Source organism: Geotrypetes seraphini, chromosome 5 (assembly GCF_902459505.1).
Source record: "Geotrypetes seraphini chromosome 5, aGeoSer1.1, whole genome shotgun sequence".
NCBI lineage: Eukaryota > Metazoa > Chordata > Amphibia > Gymnophiona > Dermophiidae > Geotrypetes > Geotrypetes seraphini.
The window spans coordinates 212,096,038-212,118,582 of record NC_047088.1 but is presented as its reverse complement, the minus strand read 5'-3'; the positions used below and the strand labels follow the sequence as shown (position 1 = coordinate 212,118,582).

The following is a 22,545-nucleotide window of genomic DNA, read 5'->3' as shown; positions in this document are numbered from 1 at the left end:
CTATACAGAATCAGGGCCTAGGTGTCTTGCGGGCCCTCGCCTTCAATATAGGCGGCCTGCCTGGGGAGCATTTTTTTTTTTTTAAACGTGCATCCCGATTGGCTGATTAGACAGCTGTAGGACGCCTACAGCTGCCTAAAATCGGGACGCACTTTTAGAGAATCTGGGCCTATGTGTATTAGTTGTGCCTGGGAATTCAAAATGATGAGACAGGCTGGGGATGAACCTGTCATGTTTTTGAAGCAAAGGCAAGCAAACCTAAAGATGACTCTTGCTTCCACAGGTAGCCAGTGTAGTTTTTTGTAATACGGGCTTACATGGTCTGATTCTTGAAGCCATAAATGAGATGGACTACAGCGTTCTGGACAATTCTCAGTCATTTGATGGTTTTCTTAAAAGATCTCAAGTATATAATATTGCAATAGTCTAAGGTACATAAGATCAAAGATTGAACCAGCAGAAACTAGGAGAAGAAATCAAAATAATGTCTAATGGTACGGAGTTTCCATAAAGTGAGAAAACATTTTTTGACTTGAGCGTTAGTGTGGTCTTCAAAAGTCAGGCTTTGGTCCAAGGTGACACCAAGGATTTTGATTGTAGGATTAATTGGGTAGTCTGACCCATTTAATCTCAAGGAGGTGTTCATGATCTTGTTATTAGGACTTGCCAAGAAAATCTTGTTTTTTTTCCAAATTCAGTCTACTGCTTAGGTGTACTAGTTCTGAATTGACCCTTAACGTCTTAGTATTTTTTAAAGTTTTTTATTTATAAATTTGAAAATATTTCATATCAAAATGAGATGAAAGGAAACAAAAGATTTAAAAAACAAACAAACCCCCAGGAACCAAAATAATCATTTCATCTACAAAATGGGGGAGCAAAATGGAGGGATCAGCCTTGACACAGTTTCTACTATCAACCCCTGAAGATGCTGGTTGCAAAACGGGGTACTCCCTCCCATTGGGACTTTGGTGTTCATGGACTTATAACCAAAGTAGATTGTGCTCCTGTTCAAAAGCGTTGAGAGCCACTAGAAGGCGCTGAACTGTCTCGACTCAAAAGCAAAGTAACATTCTGTAGCTGTTTAAGTTACACAGTATGAAGTGGCAAAACCACAGTGGAACTTTATAAATAAGTATTTTTTCTATAGTTTTTCTGCTTTTGAATTGTTTGTTATGTTGTATATTTTTGATGGTTTTTTTTCATGGTCTTCCTTCTGTGGTGCTTTCAGGTGGCTGTCTCACAAAACAAAAAAGAGTGAAGTCCCTTTTGAGCTGCTTAAAGTGTGTAGTCCACTGAAATGTTACTGCAAGCTTTACTATGCTTTATTGACCTATTATTGGAGGGAATCATTCATTTTCAGTTTGTGCATTTTTAGTGGAGTTTTTTTAATGACCAATGATGATTAAGTGAACTTACTGTTTTCCAGCATATGCTGTTGTGTTAAGTTCCACAGTACTTATATGAGGTCTTTTTTTCAACTTTTTATGTGTGTGTAATAGAAGAGGATAGAATTGTGCAGAGTATGTTGGTGTTATACCACATCAGTCAAAAGAAATAAAATTGAACAATCCCTGAGGTTAACCTGTAACCAATTTTAACAGCATTCAACCCAATAGAAACATACCTAGAAATTTCAAATCTTCCTTAATCTTCAAAAAGTCTGAGTTGTGTATGCTTAAAAAATAAGATTTAGCCTCCCACAAAACTGAAAAATTACAAGATTTTAACTAGAAGCTCACACCTAGAGCAAGTATCCTTGATGTAAGAACCAAAATGCCTGTCTCCTCCTTTATGGTACTTTGGGGGGGGGACTTAATTTGGTGTATTAATTGTTAGTTATATGTTTGACTGAAATATATTTAACTTTAGTAGACCTAAACAGGAGGACAAAGACATGGAATTAATCGAGGACATAGAAAACATCACACTGCGCAGGGACACAGTAATGCTAGGAGACTTCAACATGCCTGATGCAGATTGGAATACACTCTCCGCGACTACGGGTAGCAGCAAAAGAATATTAACCTCCATAAAGGGTGCACGTCTCAAGCAATTGGTATTGGAGCCCACCAGGGATCAGGCGATACTAGACCTAGTTCTCACCAACGGAGATAGCGTCACGGAAGTCTCAGTAGGAGATACACTGGCCTCCAGCGACCATAATATGGTATGGCTCAACCTCAAGACAGGTTTCCCTAAGACAAACACAGCAACAAGGGTTCTCAACTTTAGAGGCACAGACTTCAACCGCATGGGAGATTTTGTCCATCAGGAGCTGCATAAACAAGCAAAACCCGACAATGTGGAGGATATGTGGTCGTCTCTGAAGTCCATCTTACACAAAGCAACAGACAGATACATAAAGACAGTAAGTAAACGCAGGAGAAACAAAAGACCCCAATGGTTCAGTAAAGAAATTTCAAACCTAATTAAACAGAAAAAAGAAGCATTTATCACCTACAAACATTTAGGAAAACAGAGGGCGAAAGAGGATTATCTAGACAGATCTAAAGCTGTCAAAAAAGCAGTCAGAGAGACCAAACTCCAAATGGAGGAGGAGCTAGCACGGAAAATTAAGAAAGGGGATAAATCTTTTTTCAGCTATATTAGTGACAGGAAAAGAAACAAAGATGGGATAGTACGCCTGAAGCAATCGGACGGTAACTTTGCGGAATCAGATTCTGAGAAGGCAGAACTACTAAACAAATACTTCTGTTCAGTGTTCACCCGCGAAGTGCCGGGAGCTGGTCCACAGCTGCAGACGGAAGATAACCAGAAAGACCCGTTTCAAGATTTCGAATTTACACCCAGTAGCATCTACGAGGAACTATCAAGACTCAAAGTAAACAAAGCCATGGGACCGGATAACCTACACCCCAGAATGCTCAGGGAATTAAGAGAAGTCCTGGCAGAACCATTATCTGTTCTTTTCAATCTTTCCCTACGCAAAGGAAGGGTCCCCTTGGACTGGAAAACCGCCAACGTAATCCCACTCCACAAAAAGGGCTGCAGGACAGAGGCAGCAAACTACAGACCAGTGAGTCTCACGTCTATAGTGGGTAAACTTATGGAAACACTGATCAAACAGAATCTTGACACAATCCTAGACGAAGAAAAACTGCGTGATCCACACCAACACGGGTTCACCCAGGGTAGATCCTGCCAATCTAATCTGATTAGCTTTTTTGACTGGGTTACTAGACAACTGGACGCCAGAGAGTCATTGGACGTGGTATATTTGGACTTCAGTAAAGCATTTGATAGCGTCCCTCATCGAAGACTACTGAACAAACTGAGATCAATAGGATTAGGAGACACCCTAACTACATGGGTTGGGGATTGGCTGAGCGGTAGACTTCAAAGGGTGGTGGTGAACGGTATCCCATCCGAAGCATCAGATGTTATCAGCGGAGTGCCACAAGGCTCTGTCCTGGGCCCGATTCTATTTAACTTGTTCATAAGAGATATGACGCAAGGACTTAAAGGAAGGGTATCACTGTTCGCCAACGACGCCAAACTTTGCAACATAGTAGGCAAAAGCTTATTACCTGATAATATGACACACGACCTACTGCTGCTGGAGCAATGGTCAACTTCTTGGCAGCTAGGCTTCAATGCCAAAAAATGCAAGATAATGCTCCTGGGTAAGAGAAACCCGCGTAGAACTTATGTACTAAATGGTGAGACCTTGGTTAAGACCACGGCGGAACGCGATCTAGGGGTGATCATTAGTGAGGACATGAAAGTCGCCAATCAAGTGGAGAAGGCTTCCTCCAGGGCAAGACAAATGATGGGGTGTATTCGCAGAGGTTTTGTCAGCAGGAGACCCGAAGTCATGATGCCGCTGTACAGATTCATGGTGATGCCTCACTTGGAGTACTGTGTTCAGTTTTGGAGACCACACTATCGAAAGGATGTGCTGAGGATCGAGTCGGTTCAGCGAACGGCCACCAGGATGGTCTTGGGGCTCAAGGATCTCACGTATGAAGAAAGACTAAAGAAATTGCAGCTGTACTCACTCGAGGAAAGAAGAGAACGGGGAGACATGATTGAAATGTATAAGTACATCACGGGACGTGTCGAGTCAGAAGATGATATCTTCTGGCTCATGGGACCCTCGACCACCAGAGGGCATCCGCTGAAAATCAGGGAAGGGAAGTTTCATGGCGACTCCAGGAAGTACTTCTTCACCGAAAGAGTAGTAGATCATTGGAACAGACTCCCACTCCAGGTGATAGAGGCCAGCAGCGTAACGGATTTTAAGAGAAAATGGGATACTCACGTGGGATCTTTTAGAGAGTAAATTCAGGGGTGGGGATATTTGGAATGGGCAGACTTGGTGAGCTATAGCCCTTTTCTGCCGCTTTTTCTATGTTTCTATATTATGTGCTATTTCCTGCAGTCAAGTGATGCTTGAAGAATGGTCTGAATTTTGGCAGCTTAAGATTTAATGGTAAGAAATGGCAAGGTACATTTGGGCTACAAAAACCAGGGGTGAAGAACTTTTGTGCACAAAAGAGGAGCAGGGCTTGGGTATGATAGTATGTGATCATCTTAAGGTGGCCAAACAGATTGAAAAGGTGATGGTGAAAGCTAGGATGCTTGGATGTAGAGGGAGAGGTATGGCCAGTAAAAAAAGATGATGCCCCTCTTTAAGACTCAGGTGAGACATTATTTAGAATATTGTGTACAATTCTGGAAACCGCACCTTCAAAAAGATGGAGTCAGTCCAGAGGAAGGCTACTAAAAAGGTTGGTGGTCTTCATCATAAGGTGTAAGGGGACTGACTTAAAGTTTTCAGTATGTATACTTTGGAGGAAAGGCAGACTTTTTCCATGATAGAGATGTTTAAATACCTATGTACATAAATAAGCATTCGAGCCAGTCTCTTTCAATTGAAAGGAAGCTCCAGAATGAGAGGGCATAGGATGAAGTTAATGCAATACAAACTTTATTTGTATAAGCAAATACCTATGACAAGTTCAAAGCAGTTCGCAAAAGAAATAAAAACAATTTACAGGAATAACAATAATTATAGGAAAGTTATGCAATTTTACCCTAAGACATATTTTTTAAATAAATGTCTTTAAAGTCTTCCTAAAACATTTAAAATTACTCTCTGAGATAACTGAAGGTGGCAGACTTTTTCCATGATTTTGCAACTTGATAAGCAAAAATGGATAAAAACACTCTAGAATATTTCATTCTGCATGCATAAAGTCATAAAGAACAACCTTACTAAAATAAGGTAAATTAATCATATATTTTGGTGCTTTTCCATAATAAATTTTAAACAATAAACAGAAAAATTTAAACCAAATTCTGTCTTCTATTAGAGCTAATGCAGCTTTATAATATAAGGTGAAATTTTATCCCCTTTCTGTACACCAAAAATCAGTCAAATTGAAGTGTTTTGTAAAGTTTTCAATTCACAAAATAACAATCTGGAACCATTTAAATAGATTATATTACAATAACCTATTATTGACAAAAATAAAAATTGAGCCAATAACCGTAAATGTTGATGTTCGAAAAACATTCTTATATGTCTAAGCTTTCAAAACAGAGCAAAATATTTTTTTATCACTAAATTTATATGCATCTCTAGGGACAAGTCACAAGCTAAGTAAACTCCCAAAATCCTAATAACAGAAGATACTTCATAATTGATATTATTAATAGATACTGATGAATTATTTTAGGTAGATTGATAATAATTTTGTTTTTTTCTTATTCAATTTCAATTGAAATTTGGACATCCAACCATCAATTAGATTCATACAACTTACTGTTCTACCCATATCATTCTCAATAATCGTACAAAATGGAATAACCATAATATCAGCATAAATGAGCAAAACTGAGCTTTTTCTAAAGTGTACCCTAATAAATGTAAAAATGTATTCAAAAATGTCTGACATATTGGTGACCCTTGAGGTACTCCATATGTTGTGGTCTGGACTCTGAACCAGCAGGAGAGAATGATACTGAGGTGGAGTAAAAAGAAAGCTGAAAAGCTGTCTATGCTGTTGGCAGAGGCAAAGGCTTTAAAATAGCCGAAAAGCCTGTTCACCAAAACTTATTTTGTTATAAAGAAAAGAAAATAAAAATAACGGACAAGTAAAATATGAAGAAAATTGAAAAGGACATTCATTCAAGGGGGGGAAAAAATGTAAGATTAAGCAGTCCAAGTAAGCTGTTCCAATGTACACCATGTTCAGCCACCTTGCTTCAAGCTGCCATCTTGGCTAATCCTCTCATGTGTCAGAAATTTGAGTCATATGATCAATGTTTTAGAAACCACTAAACAAGACACTGCAATCATCATCATCAACTTGAAAATGTCACCGATAACCTCCTGAAGAACTCCTTTAGTTGAACTCAGAAAAAGTGCACCGGTACCATTGGCTCATCCATTGGTACCGTTGATGCTATCAAGGCTAACTCAGTGCATCATATAGTTGTCTTCCAGTATCATGTGGATTCTCGGCTAAAACTAAGCACAAAATTATATTTCCTACTCTGGATTCTTCTCTTAGGCCTGCTCCTCATGATGACTCACTGCCTGTCCCTGTACATCCACAAAATTGACTTGCTTCTGTGGAACATAAGAACATAAGCATCGCCTCTACTGAGTCAGACCACAGGTCCATCATGCCCAGCAGTCCGCTCCTGCGGCGGCCCCCCAGGTCAATGACCTATAAGTTATCTATTACTCTAAAGCATTTTGTATTGCATAGTACCCCTCTATTTGTACCCCTCAATCCCCTTTTCCTTCAGGAACTTGTCCAGTCCCATTTTGAATCCCACAATCACACTTTGTTCTACCACTTCCTCTGGAAGCGCATTCCAGGTGTCCACCACCCTCTGAGTGAAGAAGAACTTCCTGGCATTTGTTCTGAATCTGTCTCCCTTCAACTTTTCCGAGTGCCCTCTAGTTTTCGTTTCCTCGGCCAGTCTGAAGAATCTGTCCCTCTCTACTTTCTCTATACCCTTCATGATCTTGTAAGTTTCTATCATATCCCCTCTAAGTCTCCGCTTTTCTAGGGAGAAGAGCCCCAGCTTCTCTAATCTCTCAGCATACGAAAGGTTCTCCATGCCCTTTATCATTTTTGTTGCTCTTTGGACCCTCTCAAGTACCGCCATATCCTTCTTAAGATATGGCGACCAGTATTGAATGCAGTACTTCAGATGCGGTCTCACCATTGCCCTATACAGCGGGAAGATAACTTTCTTGCTTCTGGTAGTGATACCTTTTTTGATAATGCCCAACATTCTGTTTGCCTTTTTCGAGGCCGCGGCGCATTGTGCCGCTGGTTTCATTGTTCTATCTACAATAACCCCCAAGTCCCTTTCTAGGTTGCCTTCCCCCAATAATATCCCCCCCCATCATGTAATTGTACATCAGGTTTTCTTTTCCCATGTGCATGACTTTACATTTCTCCACATTGAAGCTCATCTGCCATTTATTTGCCCACTCACTCAGTTTGTTCAGGTCCCTTTGAAGTTCTCTACATTCCTCAACAGTTCTAACCTTACCGGAGAGTTTTGTGTCGTCCACAAATTTTATAATTTCGCTTCCAGGTCATTAATAAATATATTGAACATCAGCGGTCCCAGCACTGACCCCTGCAGGATGCCACTCGTGACCCCTTTCCAGTCAGAATAGTGACCTTTCACTCCTACTCTCTGCATCCTGTTCGCCAGCCAGTTTCTGATCCATCTGTGTATGTCCCCTTCCACTCCGTGGTTCCACAGTTTCCTTAGTAGGCGCTCGTGGGGGCACCTTGTCAAAGGCTTTCTGGAAATCCAGGTACACTACGTCTATGGGTTCGCCTTTGTCTAGTTGTTCGCTTATCCCCTCAAAGAAGTGCTGTAGGTTCGTTTGGCATGATCTACCATTGCAGAAACCATGCTGGCTAGTTCTCATCAGCTTATTTTTTTCTATATGCTCATTGATGCTGTCCTTGATTAGCGATTCGGCCATCTTCCCTGAAACTGAGGTTAAGCTGACCGGCCTATAATTCCCTGTGATGATGATGATAATGATGCAGCAGCTGGTCACAATCCAGAATTATCTGATCTTGAGTATGTGAATGATGAAGATTCAGAACCAGAGACCTTTACACAAGCTGAGCTCAATGATTTTATTCGTGATCTAAATCTTTCAAAAGAAAAAGCAGAACTTCTTGCTTCAAGGCTTAAGCAAAAGTACTTGCTTGCAAAAGATGCTAATATAACTCATTACAAAAAAAGGAATCATAACTTAACAACATTCTTCACTGTAAATGGCTCATTGTGCTTTTGGCATGACATTAACAGTTTGTCACAAGTGCATTGTCTAGATCAGGGGTCTCAAAGTCCCTCCTTGAGGGCCACAATCCAGTCGGGTTTTCAGGATTTCCCCAACGAATATGCATGAGATCTATGTGCATGCGCTGCTTTCAATGCATATTCATTGGGGAAATCCTGAAAACCCAACTGGATTGCGGCCCTCAAGGGAGGGACTTTGAGATCCCTGGTCTAGATAAATGGCGTCTCTTCATTGATTCTTCACAGAGAAGCTTGAAGGCAGTGTGACTGCACAATGGAAATTCCAAACCAAGTATACCAATTGCGCATTCTGCTCATCTAAAGGAGTCTTATGAGAATATGAAGAAGTTACTAGAAGCAATCAGTTATAAAACACACCAATGGAATGTGTTGCCAGAGGATCTGGTAAGAGCGGATAGTGTAGCTGGTTTTAAGAAAGGTTTGGACAACTTCCTGGAGGAAAAGTCCATAGTCTGTTATTGAGAAAGGCATGGGGGAAGCCACTGCTTGCCCTGTATCAGTAGCATGGAATATTGCTATACCTTGGGTTTTGGCCAGGTACTAGTGTCCTGGATTGGCCACCATGAGAATGGGCTACTAGGCTTGATGGGACCATTGGTCTGATCCAGTAAGGCTGTTCTTATGATCTGAAGGTCATTGGCATGCTTATGGGAATGCAAGGAGGATTCACTAAATACTGCTGTTTCCTGTGTGCTTGTGGGATAGCAGAACATTATGTGCTTGTGGGATAGCTGAACATTATGTGCTTGTGGGATAGCTGAACATTATGTCAAGCATGTCTGGCAGCTGAGGGATACCTATAACCCAGGGACAAGCAGTGTGAAATTTATGCTATTGGTGGATCCTCATAAAATATTTCTTCCACCTCTTCATATCAAGCTGGGGTTGATGAAGAACCTAGTAAAGACCATAGGTAAAACAAACTCGCCAGGTTTTCAATATCTTGTTAAGAAATTTCCAAAAATCAGCACTGCAAAACTGAAGGAAGGGATATTTATAGGCCCACAGATCAAGTCTGTTATGCAGGATGAAGATTTTAAGCAATCACTCTCAGCAGCTGAGCTTGAAGCTTGGGAGGCATTCAAATGGTTAGTGGAAAACTTTCTGGACTACCATAAGTCTCCTTCATACAAGGAAGGAGTTCAGAATCTCTTTTACTCATATCAGAAACTTGGCTGTCGCATGTCATTAAAAATACACTTTTTGCACTCACATCTTGACTTTTTTCCGGAAAATCTAGGTATGGTGTGTAAGGAGCATGGAAAACATTTTCACCAGGACATTCAGTTAATGGAGCATCGCTACCAAGGTTTCTGGAATGAGAGTATGGTGACCGACTACTGCTGAATATTGTGCCGTGACAATCCAGACACAACTCACAAAAATAAATCATACTCTAAAGATTTTTGAAGAAATATTGGTTGCTAAGTGACACAGTCCAGTATAATTATGCTATGCTCTGTGCTCATTTGACTTTGGACCAAGATACTGCAACATTTCTTTAAATTGATGCTGCATTTCTTAAAACCCTATATACTAAAACCCTATAAACTAATATTAGTCATAACTTTAAAAGGTTATGTGACTGAAAAAACTAATAACAGATCTGAAATCAGCATGAAAAACTGATTTAGAAAAATGTGCTGTGTTGTCAGATGATTCTGAAAAAAAGTTTTTGCTGCCTTGTGTAATTTGAGATTACTCCTTACTCATGATGTATTACTGTTTGATTTAATATAAGCAGCACAGTAGTTAAAAGCTACAGCCTCAGCACCTTGAGGTTGTAGGTTAAAACCCATACTGCTCCTTGTGACCCTGGGCAAGTCACTTACTCCCCCCATTGCCCCAGGTACATTAGACAGATTATGAGCCCACTGGAACAGACAGGGAAAAATGCTGAATAAATTCATGTAAACTGTTCTGAACTTCCCTGGGAGAATGGTATAGAAAATTAAATAAAATATAGGTATATATAGATACATTTTTTAAAGAAATTTTATTTCCCCCCCCCCCCCTTTATCAAGCTGCACTAGAAAACTAGATATTTTTAGTTGGAGCTGGTGAGATAAGTACTCCGACACTCATAGGAATTTTATGAACATCAGAGCATTTATCGCGCCAGCTCTTGCTAAAAACCTCTAGCACAGCTTGATAAAAGGGGCCCAATATATTTGTAAAATAGCTATTTTTGTATGACTTTCTTAGTTTTGGTTATATGCTGTTTTTTTTCTGCCTGTTACTATATATCTGAGTAATATGCTAGATTTGTATTCTCTGGTAGATGGATCCATGCAGAAGCTGCTTTAGAAGCTATATTTTAATTAAAGAAAACATTTCTCTTTTTTTTTTTGTAGGCTTTGATTCATGGATTAAATCGTCATTATTACTCCATTACTATCAATTACAGGAAGAATGAATTGGAGCAAAAGGTACTTTTAAACTAATGCTCGACTCACTCTAGCCGACTTAGAGGATGTAGTATACCTAGATTTTCAGAAAACGTTTGACTTAGCCCCTCATGAGAGACTCCTGAAGAAATTAAAAAAGCCAGGAGGTAATGTTCTGCTGTGGATTTGTAACTGATTACAGGATTGAAAACAGGGAATAGGGTTAAATGGCCATTTCTCTCAGTGAAGGAGTACCCCATGGATCTTTACTAGGATTGGTACTATTTAACTTATTTATAAATGACCTAGGAGTGGGAACAACGAATGAGATGATTAAATTTGCAGTAACACAAAATTATCCAAAGTTGTTAAAAAACATGCAGACTGAAAAATTGCAAGAAGACCTTAGGAATCTGGAAAACTGGGCATCCAAATGGCAGATGAAATGTATTGTGAACAAATGCAAAATGGTACACAGGAAAAATAATCCAAATCATAATTACCTGATATTAGGTTCCACATAAAAGGAGTCAGTACCCAAGTAAAATATATGGGTGCCATCATGGGCAATACACTGAAATACTCTGTCTAGTGTGCCGCAGTAGTCAAAAAAGCAAACAAAATGCTAGAAATTATTAGGAAAGGGGTAGAAAATAAGTCAAAGAATACTTTAATACCTCTGTATCGCTCCATGGTGCGACCTTTCCTTGGGTATTGTGTGCAATTCTGGTTGTCATATCACAAAAAAGATATATGGGAATTAGGAAAGGTTCAAAAAAAGGGTGACAAAATGATTAAGGGGATGAAACTCCTCTCATATGAAGAAACACTAAAGAAGAAGAGACAGCTGAAGAGGGGATATGACTGAGGTCTACAAAATTTTAATGGAGTAGAATGGGAGGTTGTGAATCGATTATTTGTTCTTTCAAAAAGTACTAAGATCAGAGGATGGTCAATGAAATTACATGGTAATACTTTTAAAATGAATAGGAAGAATCTTTTTTTTCCAGTCAACAAATAGTTAAGCTTTTGGAACTTCTTACCAGAGAATGCTAATAGAGGTTAGCTTTTCCGAGTTTAAGTTTGGACAAGTTCCTGGAGGAAAACCTCATAATTTGCTATTGAATTAGAAATGGAGAAAGTCACTGCTGTTCCTGGTTATTTGAGATTCTGTCAGAAACTTGTGACCTGGTTTGGCCACTGTTGGATGCTTGATACTGGGCTGGATGGACCATTGATCTGCCCTAGTATACAGTCATGTGAAAAAATTAGGATGCCCTATGAAATATTCAGTTCTTGCTTAAGAAATGGTCACATATCGATGTCAAATCTTTTTTTATCTATCTCTGGAAAAGAAAGTGATGTAATTGCAGATAAACAACAAAATTTTTCTTTGATTTACTCATGAAACAAAAGATATCCATAAAAATGTGTATTCTAACAGGAATAAATTAAGACACCCCACATATCCTCCCACTTAAAGTAGCTCAAATTACACACAGGTGTATCACATCTGGTGCACATGATTAGAACATCGTTACTCAGCATTTTGAAGGAGGTTTGCCCTACTTAAACCTCAGACATTTAGTTTGGTGTGCTCTTGTCTGTTGCAGTGAGAGTGAGGTCAAAAGAGCTCTCTGAGGCCTTTAGAAAGAAGATTGTAGCAGCTTATAAGTCTGGTAAGGGATTTTAAAAGATCTTGAAAGAATTTGACATTAGCCATTCCATGGTCCGGAAAATAGTGTTCAAGTGGAGGACTTTCCAAACAACTGCCAACTTGCCCAGATCTGGCCATCCAAGCAAGTTGACCTCCCAGAGCAGGCCGCAAGATGCTAAAAGAAGTCTCCAAAAACCCTACAGCAGGCTTTTGCTACTGTTGATGTGAAAGTGCATGTCTCTACAATCAGAAAGAGACTGCACAAATTTAACTTGCATTGGAGGTGTGCAAGGAGGAAACCTTTGCTCTCTAAGACAAACATTAAGGGCAGACTGAAGTTTGCCAGAGAAAAGATAGACAAAGACCAGGACTTCTGGAATAGTTTTGTAGGACCAGATGAGTCTAAAACTTAATTACTTGGACACCAGAAAAGAGGACATGTTTGGCGTACACCAAATACAGCATTCCAAGAAAAGAACTTCATATCATCTGTGAAGCATGGAGGTGGAAGAGTCATGATTTGGGGATGCTTTGCTGCACCAGGACCTGGCTAGCTCACCATCATAGAATTCACCAAGAATTCTACCATGTATCAGAGGGTGCTTGAGGAAAATGTGAGACCATCTGTAAGAAAATTAAAGCTAACGCGGAACTGGACCCTGCCACATAACAGTGACCCAAAATATACCAGTAAATCCACCAAGGACTGGCTGAAAACTAAGAAATGGAGAGTCCTGGAGTGGAGAGTCCTGATCTTAATCCCATTGAGATGCTGTGGGGTGATTTGAAATGGGCTGTACATTCAAGAAACATCTCACAGCTGAAAGAATTCTGCATTGAAGAGTGGGCCAAACTTTCCTCAGACCGATATCAGAGACTGGTAGATGACTACAAGAAGCATCTCACTGCAGTTATTTCAGCCAAAGGAGGTAATACTAGCTATTAGGGGTAGGGTGTCCATATTTTTGTTTCATGAGTAAATTAAGAAAAAATTTTGTTGGTTACTTGCAATTAGAAACATGATGGCAGATAAAGGCCAAATGGCCAATCTAGTCTGCCCATCACTTTCTTTTCCAGTGATAGATTAAAAAAAAAAAAGATTTGACAGCGATATGTGAACATTTCTTAAGAAAGAACTGAATATTTCATGAGGTGTCCTAATTTTTTTACATGACTGTAGCTATTCTTATGTACAATGTACTTTTATATTTTAAAATTAAGCAATTTTGTCTTTGTATAGCTTGGACTTAACATACATGTTTTACAGATGCTGCTAAACTTACATAAAAAGAGTTGGATGGAAGGTTTGACACTTCAGGACTATAGTGAACACTGCAAACTCAATGAAACAGTCGTAAAAGAGATGTTGGAACTGGCTAAGAATTATAATAAGGTATTTCAGTTGGCTTAAAATAGCAGCATTCTTAGGGTTTGCCTCAAGCTTCCAAAACAGATATAAATTTTTTTTTTAAAATAAATTTATTGGTTTGTTACAACATATAACAACTTCAGGTTTCTCCCCAGAAATTTTTTCCAGTGGGTGGCATGAAAAAGTAGCCGGGTGGGGCGGGATGGGGAAATTTGGTAGTGGGGAAAATTAACCCCCCTCTTTTATTAAGGTGCGCTAACATTTTTAGCACACACAAACTCCCGCGCTATGCGGGAAAACTAACGCCAGCTCAATGCTGGCATTAGCGTCTAGCGCGCATGGTAATTCTGCGCATGCTAAGCACATGCTAAAACCATTTTTGCAACTTAGTAAAAGGAGCCCTAAATGTGTACTATTTTTATTAGTTTATTATTATTATTTTCCAATGCTCAATATGACTTCCTTTTTTAAGGTTTGACACTTGTGCCAGAATATTTTTACTAAATTTAAGAAGCATCCAATGCTAGAAGGGAATAATTAGATATTTGCCCTCTTTCAAATGGTATAGAGGTTTAAAAAAGGGAAAGGCGTTAATGAAGTCATTAGGTTCAATCTAGCCATTTATTTCTGCATGAATTTAAACAACTAAAAAAAAAAAGATAAATATAGCTCATCCAGTCATACAAGAATGGCTCTACAGCAGGAGTGCCCACACTTTTTGGATTTGCGAGCTACTTTTAAAATGACCAAGTCAAAATGATTTACCAACAATAAAATTTTAAAAAACACAAAGCACACTGTACACAGAGAAAATGTTAATTATCATTTATATTCCGCGGGTTTTCAAAGAGGTCAATGCAGATGACTTTATGCAATGTCTCCTCAGGAACAACTATACAAAAATAGACAAATATACCCCCATCCCTTTTTACTAAACCACAATAGCGTTTTTTAGCACAGGGAGATGCGCTGAATGCCCTGCGTTGTTCTCGATGCTCATAGGCTCCCTGTGCTAAAAACCGCTATTGTGGTTTAGTAAAAAGGGGCCATAGTGCAAAATATAGACAGCAGATATAAATTCTAAAAACGGACACATTTTGATAACTAAATTGAAAATAAAATAATTTTTCCTACCTTTTTGTCTGGTGATTTCATTAGTCTCTGGTTGCACTTCCTTCTTCTGACTGTAAATCCAATATTTCTTTCTTTCTGCCACTTCCCTTTTCTTTCTGTCTCTTATTCTTTCTCTCTCCCCCTGACTGCCTGTTTCTCTCTTCGCCTACCGCCTCTATTTCTGCCTTTCTTTCTCTCTCTCTCTCTCTCCCTGCCTGTCTTTCTTTCTCTCTCCCCCTGCCCCCCAAGCCATCGCGCCAATTTCTCCACTTCCCTGATTCTTTCCCTACCCCTTAAGCCACCATGCCGATTTCTCCTTGCTGCTTCCCTGAGCAAGGCCAGGCATGTACAAGCGCCGGACTCACAAGACTTCACCTCTGACATCAATTCTAATGTCGGAGAGGAAGTTCCAGGCCTGCCAGGCAGCGATTGGTATCCTTAGATATCATTAGGCACCAGTATATTTGGCCTGATTTTAACTTTCCTAAGTTACCAGCACCCATATCGCACACCTAGCAACACCTAAGTTTATCACGCCTATTCTCCATCCCATGCCACACTTAATTTTCAGGTAGGCATCGTTAGGCATCGGAGGGCACCTGCACTTAGGTGCCACATGGATATCCATGCATAACTGTAATTATCAATTAAAATAAATTTTAATTGATTTTTAATGGCGTTGTCAATTAATGTGCAAATTAGCCAATTAAGAAAATTAAGTTGCATGCGGATTTAGGTTAGGCATTGCTAGGCATCCACGATTAGGGCACCTAGCAGCCCCTAACCTAGGCCCCATTTATAGAATCAGGCCCATAGTGCTCAAAGGGTAGTCACCGTGCTGCTCTTGGCCTGCATGCATTTTTATTTAAAGCAGCTCCAGCTTAGGTAAAACAGTGGCAGAGGGAGGGGAAGAAAATGTGGGGGAGCAAAGGAAGGTAAAAGATGCTGGATACCTTTAGAGCACCGAAGGGAAGCTTACAACTTACTGCTTTTACTTGCTTCGGGCCTTCCTCGCTGCCAGGTCCTGCCTTCGCGGAAATAGAAAGTAGTCAGGACCCGGCAATGAGGAAGGCCCAAAGCAAGTAAAAGGATGCTGGCAAAAAAAAAAAAAGGCAGGCATCAAACAAACTTTTCGGCGGATAGTCAGCCCGGGAAGTCGCATCGGTGGCAGCAGAAGGATTCGCCGGGCGGTCATATAAATTAGCCGGGCGGTGCGCCCAACTAAAAACCCTGGGGAGAGCACTGTAAATAGATGTAAAGAAAATAAATCAAACTAAGAAAAAATAATTTTATCAAGTCCACATTATATGAAGGCTAGCTATCCTGTAGAAGTCTCTAACAAGACAAAGAAAGAAATAAAAACAAAAAGCATACTAATACACTCTAGAGTCAGGCAAATGATTATTCATTTTCATTCTATCTCAACCTCTGCATTAGTTACAGGTAATATATCCAAATTAGGTTTATCTTGAAGAAAAATTTAAACAGATGTAAATTTTAATAGTCCTATGGCCTACCTAACTGCGACAGAACTTGAATAATTTTTGAAAACTTCAACATGTTTCTCTTGTCCAGGTGTGTAATAATGCTATGCTGTAATATATTCTAGAGAATGACACGGTGGTGGTTACCCGCGGCTAGCCGCGTTTTGCCGCGGGTAACCCGCCGAAACGGGGAAAGAAAAATAGCAGTCGCTGCGGGGACGGGGACAAGGCCATTCACCGCCCCGTGGAGCGGTGAATGGTCTTGTCTCCGCAGTGAGGCATCAAGGATCGTGCGGTCCCCACAGCCCCTGCCCGACCGATCAATCTTAGCCAGCTTCCTCCCTTCACCTCACCTTAGTTTGCAGGCTTTCTTTTTCAGCGACCCGCACGCTAACAAAGAGCCGCGCACGCGGGGCTGCTCAGTGTTCAATTTTCTGTTCTGACGCAACCGGAAACGGGAAGTTGCAGCAGAGCAGAAGATTGAACACTGAGCAGCCGCGCGTGCGCGGCTCTTTGGAAAAGCGTGCAGGTCGTCGAAAAAGAAAACCTACAAACTAAGGTGAGGTGAAGGGAGGGAGCTGGCTAAACGCTACCATCGATCAGGCGGGCGGTTGGGGGCTGCGGGGCCGCGCGATCGCGCGTGTTCCCGGCTCACATTTTTTCTTTATGTTTCACTGTGATCACAGGAAGTGCTTGCAATTTTAAAAAGCAGAATGGGAGGTAATAGCTCTGTGTATATGTACGAAGAAAACAAAAGTCCTAGCACACATCTGCACTTGAAGCACAATGTTGTTCTGTGCATAAAAATTAGCTTCACAAAAATTTTATGTGTGAAAAAAATTTTGTGAGGCTAATATTTACACACAGAACAGCATTCTAGTTCATGTGTAGGTATGTGCTGGCACTTTTATTATTATTCTGATTTTTTGGACATGAACACAGTGCAGCTGCAATTACTGCAGAACTACTCATCCGTAGTTGCTAAAAGATTTGGGGCATTAAGACAGCTTAGAGCAGGGGTTTCAAAGTCCCTCCTTGAGGGCTGCAATCCAGTCGGGTTTTCAGGATATCCCCAATGAATATGCATGAAATCTATGTGCATGCACTACTTCAATGCATATTCATTGAGGAACTCCTGAAAACCCGACTGGATTGCGGCCCTCAAAGAGGGACTTTGAGATCCCTGGCATAAAGTTATTCAAAATGGGAGTGAAAGGGAAAAGGATTCTGGGCCAAGGGGATGAAGACGGAAAGAAAAACCCACAGCAGGAAAGAAAGGGGAGGACAGGCAGGTGAGCCAGATGCTGGAAGCAGGGGGGGGGGAAGAAAGAGGGAAAGAAGCTAGATGGGGTTGAAAAGAAGAGACACACTGGTAAGGAAGAGGAAGATAGGGGAAATCTGGACACAGGAAGGTAACAGAAAGAGGGGAAATTATGTGCATGGGGCATAGGGACAGAGACATAAAGGGGACGGTATATGGACACAGGGGGAGGGCAATGGCAGATACATAGGGGAGATATTAGAAATGGGGAAAATAGGAGCACAGAAGCGAGATGGTTTGTGGGGATGGGACAGGGACCGAGCTCGCAGGCTCCAGTGGCTTGCACAAATTACATTGTAACGTGCCACGAAAATAAGAGGGAGGAAGGTAGATAGGCCACGCGAGAGGAGCTGAAGGGTGGTAGAAAGGAACAGATGGTAAAGGAGAGGAGGGAAGGGTGGTGGTGGAAAGGAATAGAACAGACATTGAAGGAGGGTGGAGAGGAACAGACCCTGAAGGGAAATGTGGAAAACAGAGTGGGGAGAAGATGCTGGAAGGGAAGAAGACAGATGCCAGACTATGGGGGAGCGGAGGGAAGAAGATGGATGCTAGGCCAGTTGAAGGGGGGGGGGTGAAGGGAGAGGCACAGTAACAGCAAATGGAAGACGCAGAGAGAAGACACACAGTGGATGGAAGGAATTGAATGAGAAAATGTGGAAAGCAGAAACCAGACAACAAAAGTAGAAAAAAAAATTCTATTTATTTATTTATTTTTTGCTTTAGGATAAAGTAGTATATTAATTGTGTTGATAAAAATTTATAAACAAAGCCCTGCCAGCTGAACATCTCTTTCAGCAGCAGGAACTTTGATTTATAAGAAAGGAATAAGCTAAATATTACAGTACTAAGGCTTATATGGATGCTGAGGGGACGGTGACGGGGTGATGAATGGGATGGCAGTGGCGGTGATGGGGCGGTGAAAGGGATGGCGGTGACGAGGCGGTGCAGGGGATGGTGGGCCGGGGCAGGCAGTGACGGGGACAGATTTTTTCCCTATGTCATTCTCTAATATATTCCCATGCTGAAATGGATTCCTAAGATTCCTTTTACCGCCCCTTTCAGTTCACCCTTTCCATTTTGTAAGTTGCCTTGAACCTATGTAGGTATAGCATGACCCATAAAATCCCTGATTAGATTAGTTTTCTTTAGTTTTATTGCTTAGTATACTCCTCCTCCTATTGAGCATAACAAAGCAATATACAGTTTTAAAAAATCTTAACAATAAGAGAAAATAAATTACAGTATTTTGCAAAATGAGGAATAGATTAAAATCAGAGAAGTGAGATCACTTGGCAAGAAATTCAGCCACCGTTCATAGAACCCCAGACAATTATAATAATATAAAAATAGGTCTCATAAGCATTCTTTTTGGTAGATTCAATATACCCATAGGCCAAGGTCCCCCATAGCTCTGGCAGAAGGCGTTTCCAGTAATGTGGGCCCAGATAAAAAAAATAAGATTGACTCATAACTGTTTAAATTGAGTAAAAACTAATAGTATCCCTAACTGGTCCATTTAACTTGAATGCATAGCACATGAAGGTGATGATGGAATAAGGGAATAGGGTTTTTATATACCACTTTTATATAACCCCGCTCAATTGATGTAAATCACTTGTAACTCTGTTTTAATTAATGTGAACCGCCTAGAATTCTTCTGGGTATGGCGGTATACAAAAAATAAAGTTATGTTATGTTATGTTACTTAGACAAGGTGTATTAAGCGTTTTACAGTCAGGAAACTAAACTAAACCTTAAGTTTGTATAACTCAAACATTTTTCCCTATCTGTCCTGGCGGGCTCACAGTCTGTCTGATGTACCTGGAGAGCGGACTTCTCATCCGTGCAGAGTTTCGCCTATGATTGTTTTAGCCTCTGAGCCATGAGTTTATGTATCAGGACCTTTAGGGACCCCCTGAAGAAGACAGGTTTGTAGAAACATAGACCATTTTGGGTCCATAGTCCCTAATGCTCTGGATCTTAGACATTTCTTCATGTGGATTATTGGATTGTATTTTTAAATAAAAGCCTGCATCTTGAACATCATCCTTTCCACAGTGTTTTTGTCATTTTCTATTTAAAAGCATTTAATAATACAGCTACAATAAAGCAACAACAAAAAAAAAAATTCTACCTTTTGTCATGTCTACTTTAATCATCCTCTTCATTCTCTTCTTTCCATCCAGCGTCTGTCCTCTCTCTCCCCTCCCCCTCTCTCTCTGCTCCTTCCATCTACTGTGTCCCAATCCCTCCCTCTTTGGCCCTGCCTCTCTTTCTGTCTAGCTTCCCCCCCCCCGTTCCCTTTCTCCTCCTACCCCACTCATCGCCATCCTAGGGCAAGCATTTCTCTCTCTTTTTCTCTCCATTTGTGGATTTAGAATCTTTACCACTCTTCTGTCCTTATTTCTTTTCTCTCTCTCTCTCTCTGCTCTTCCAGATCCCCTGTCCTAGCTTCTCTCTTTTCCTCCCTCCTTGACTTCAGCCTCTCCCACACTTTCCTACTGCTTATCTAACCTCTCTTTTCTCCAGGCTTTCTCCTTCCCTGCCTGCCCTGTAGTAAAAGTTAAATATAAGCAAAAATCAAAATCAATATCAAAATAACAAAACAATATACTTCCAGTGAATGTGAAAAATCCCGATGTGGGGTGTCAGATATGACCAATAAAAGCAAGACGCTTCAACGGTCTGTCAATTCTTCATTCATCCCCAATAGTTATGACATCGTGATATATTTATATATTTTTAAAAAACTTTTCTTTTTGCTTTTTATGCTCTTTATACGTTTTTCAGTGCATCTATCTTAGAAATAAGTTAAATATTAAGAACTTATCTTCGTTCCATTGTGGGTGATAATTATAGTTATCTTATGTTCCAGCGTTCAAATCAACGCTCCCCTCTGCCAACGCGTTTCGCTGATCTTTATCAAGGCTGGGGGCACTGCATAGTTATAAATTCCTAGTTGAGGAATTTATAACTATGCAGTGCCCCCAGCCTTGATAAAGATCAGCGAAACGCGTTGGCAGAGGGGAGCGTTGATTTGAACGCTGGAACATAAGATAACTATAATTATCACCCACAATGGAACGAAGATAAGTTCTTAATATTTAACTTATTTCTAAGATAGATGCACTGAAAAACGTATAAAAAGCATAAAGAAAAGTTTTTTATAAATATATCACGATGTCATAACTATTGGGGATGAATGAAGAATTGACAGACCGTTGAAGCGTCTTGCTTTTATTGGTCATATCTGACACCCCACATTGGGATTTTTCACATTCACTGGAAGTATATTGTTTTGTTATTTTGATATTGCCCTGTAGTAAGACATCTTTTTTCCTCCATCCCCTGAGATTCTTCAGCTTCCATCCATGCCCTCCCCCCCCCAAGATTTGATAGCTCTCCTTATTTCCCTCCCCTCCCTACTTGCTCTCTTTCTTTGTCACCCACCACCACACACACATACTGTTGGCAACCAGCCTTCACAACACGCTGCTCTTACCGGCATCAGACCTTTCTCTCTGCTGGGTCCAGCTGACTTCCTGTTTCCGCAAAGGCAGAACCCACAGAGACTGGAAGGCCCGACGCTGGCAAGATCAGCATGTTGTGAAGGCTGCCACTGATGAAAAGTTCCTGGACCATGACAACGCTGGGCCTGCACTGAATCAGTGAGGCTGGTTTTTTTTCACAGATCAAATCGATTTGAATCGATTTCAACTGAAGTGAATCGATGAATCAGTTTGAATCAGGCAGCTCTACTGCAGACACAGTCTTTACAGGCATTAACAGCTTCCATGCCGGCTTTAGCCCAGCCCAAGGATGCATCGAAGCGTCATTCGAAGACAAGGTCATGCGCTCCTGCTTGACATCAAGGATCAGAGTCAGCACAGACCCACTCGACGCATGCATCGTCATCAGTGGAGGACTTATCTCTTGCCTCATCTCAACTTACCTTGATGAGCAGTCGACATTCTTCTTGAAGCACACTCCCTGATTCACCTAATAGGAAGTACTTTGAGAAGTATGACTCGGATATCTCCAACTATTCAGATAAGGAGTTGCCAGAATACTCAGCAAAAGAAACCTTCCTATCCTTCCCTCCTCAATGACACACATCTCCACCAGAAATTATATCTTTTCCTATTTTTTTTAAGGCAGTAGAACAGACTTTGCCCATCAAAATGGAAACAGAGAAGGAACCTCATTCTGAACTTTTTGAACTCCTTGATTTTGAAGCACCACCAAATGAATGCATTAAGGTACTCTTTTGTCGGGAGCCTGCTCCAACGAGGCATGCTAGTGCCGTTTTGCCCCTCCCCCGAGCCAGCGGGAGAAAGATTTGAGCAGCAGCGGCCCGAGCTCCATTTTATCGGGAGCCTGCTCCAACGAGGCACGCAAGTGCCGTTTTGCCCCTCCCCCGAGCCAGCGAGAGAAAGATTTGAGCAGCAGCGGCCCGAGCTCCATTTTGCCCCTCTCCCGAGCCAGCAGGAGAAAGATTTGAGCAACAGCGGCCCGAGCTCCATTTTGTCGGGAGCCTGCTCCAACGAGGAACGCGAGTGCCGTTTTGCCCCTCCCCCGAGCCAGTGGGAGAAAGATTTGAGCAGCAGAGGCCAGAGCTCCATTTTGTCGGGAGCCTGCTCCAACGAGGAACGCGAGTGCCGTATTGCCCCTCCCCCGAGCCAGCGGGAGAAAAATTTGAGCATCAGCCGCCTGAGCTCCATTTTGTCGGGAGCCTGCTCCAACGAGGAACGCGAGTGCCGTTTTGCCCCTCCCCCGAGCCAGTGGGAGAAAGATTTGAGCAGCAGCGGCCAGAGCTCCATTTTGTCGGGAGCCTGCTCCAACGAGGAACGCGAGTGCCGTATTGCCCCTTCCCCGAG

The 22,545-nt window shown here is 41.2% G+C and overlaps 1 protein-coding gene across 2 annotated transcripts in view; it reads left to right on the top strand.

Moving 5' to 3' along the window:
* Positions 1-22,545, top strand: part of PSMD14 (proteasome 26S subunit, non-ATPase 14) — a 190,818-nt gene that overhangs the window by 154,423 nt on the left and 13,850 nt on the right. For both annotated transcript variants that reach the window (XM_033946246.1, XM_033946247.1), the window contains exons 8-9: positions 10,692-10,766; positions 13,649-13,774. In XM_033946246.1, coding sequence (XP_033802137.1) covers positions 10,692-10,766; positions 13,649-13,774 — 201 coding nt within the window. The remainder of the gene's footprint in view (positions 1-10,691; positions 10,767-13,648; positions 13,775-22,545) is intronic.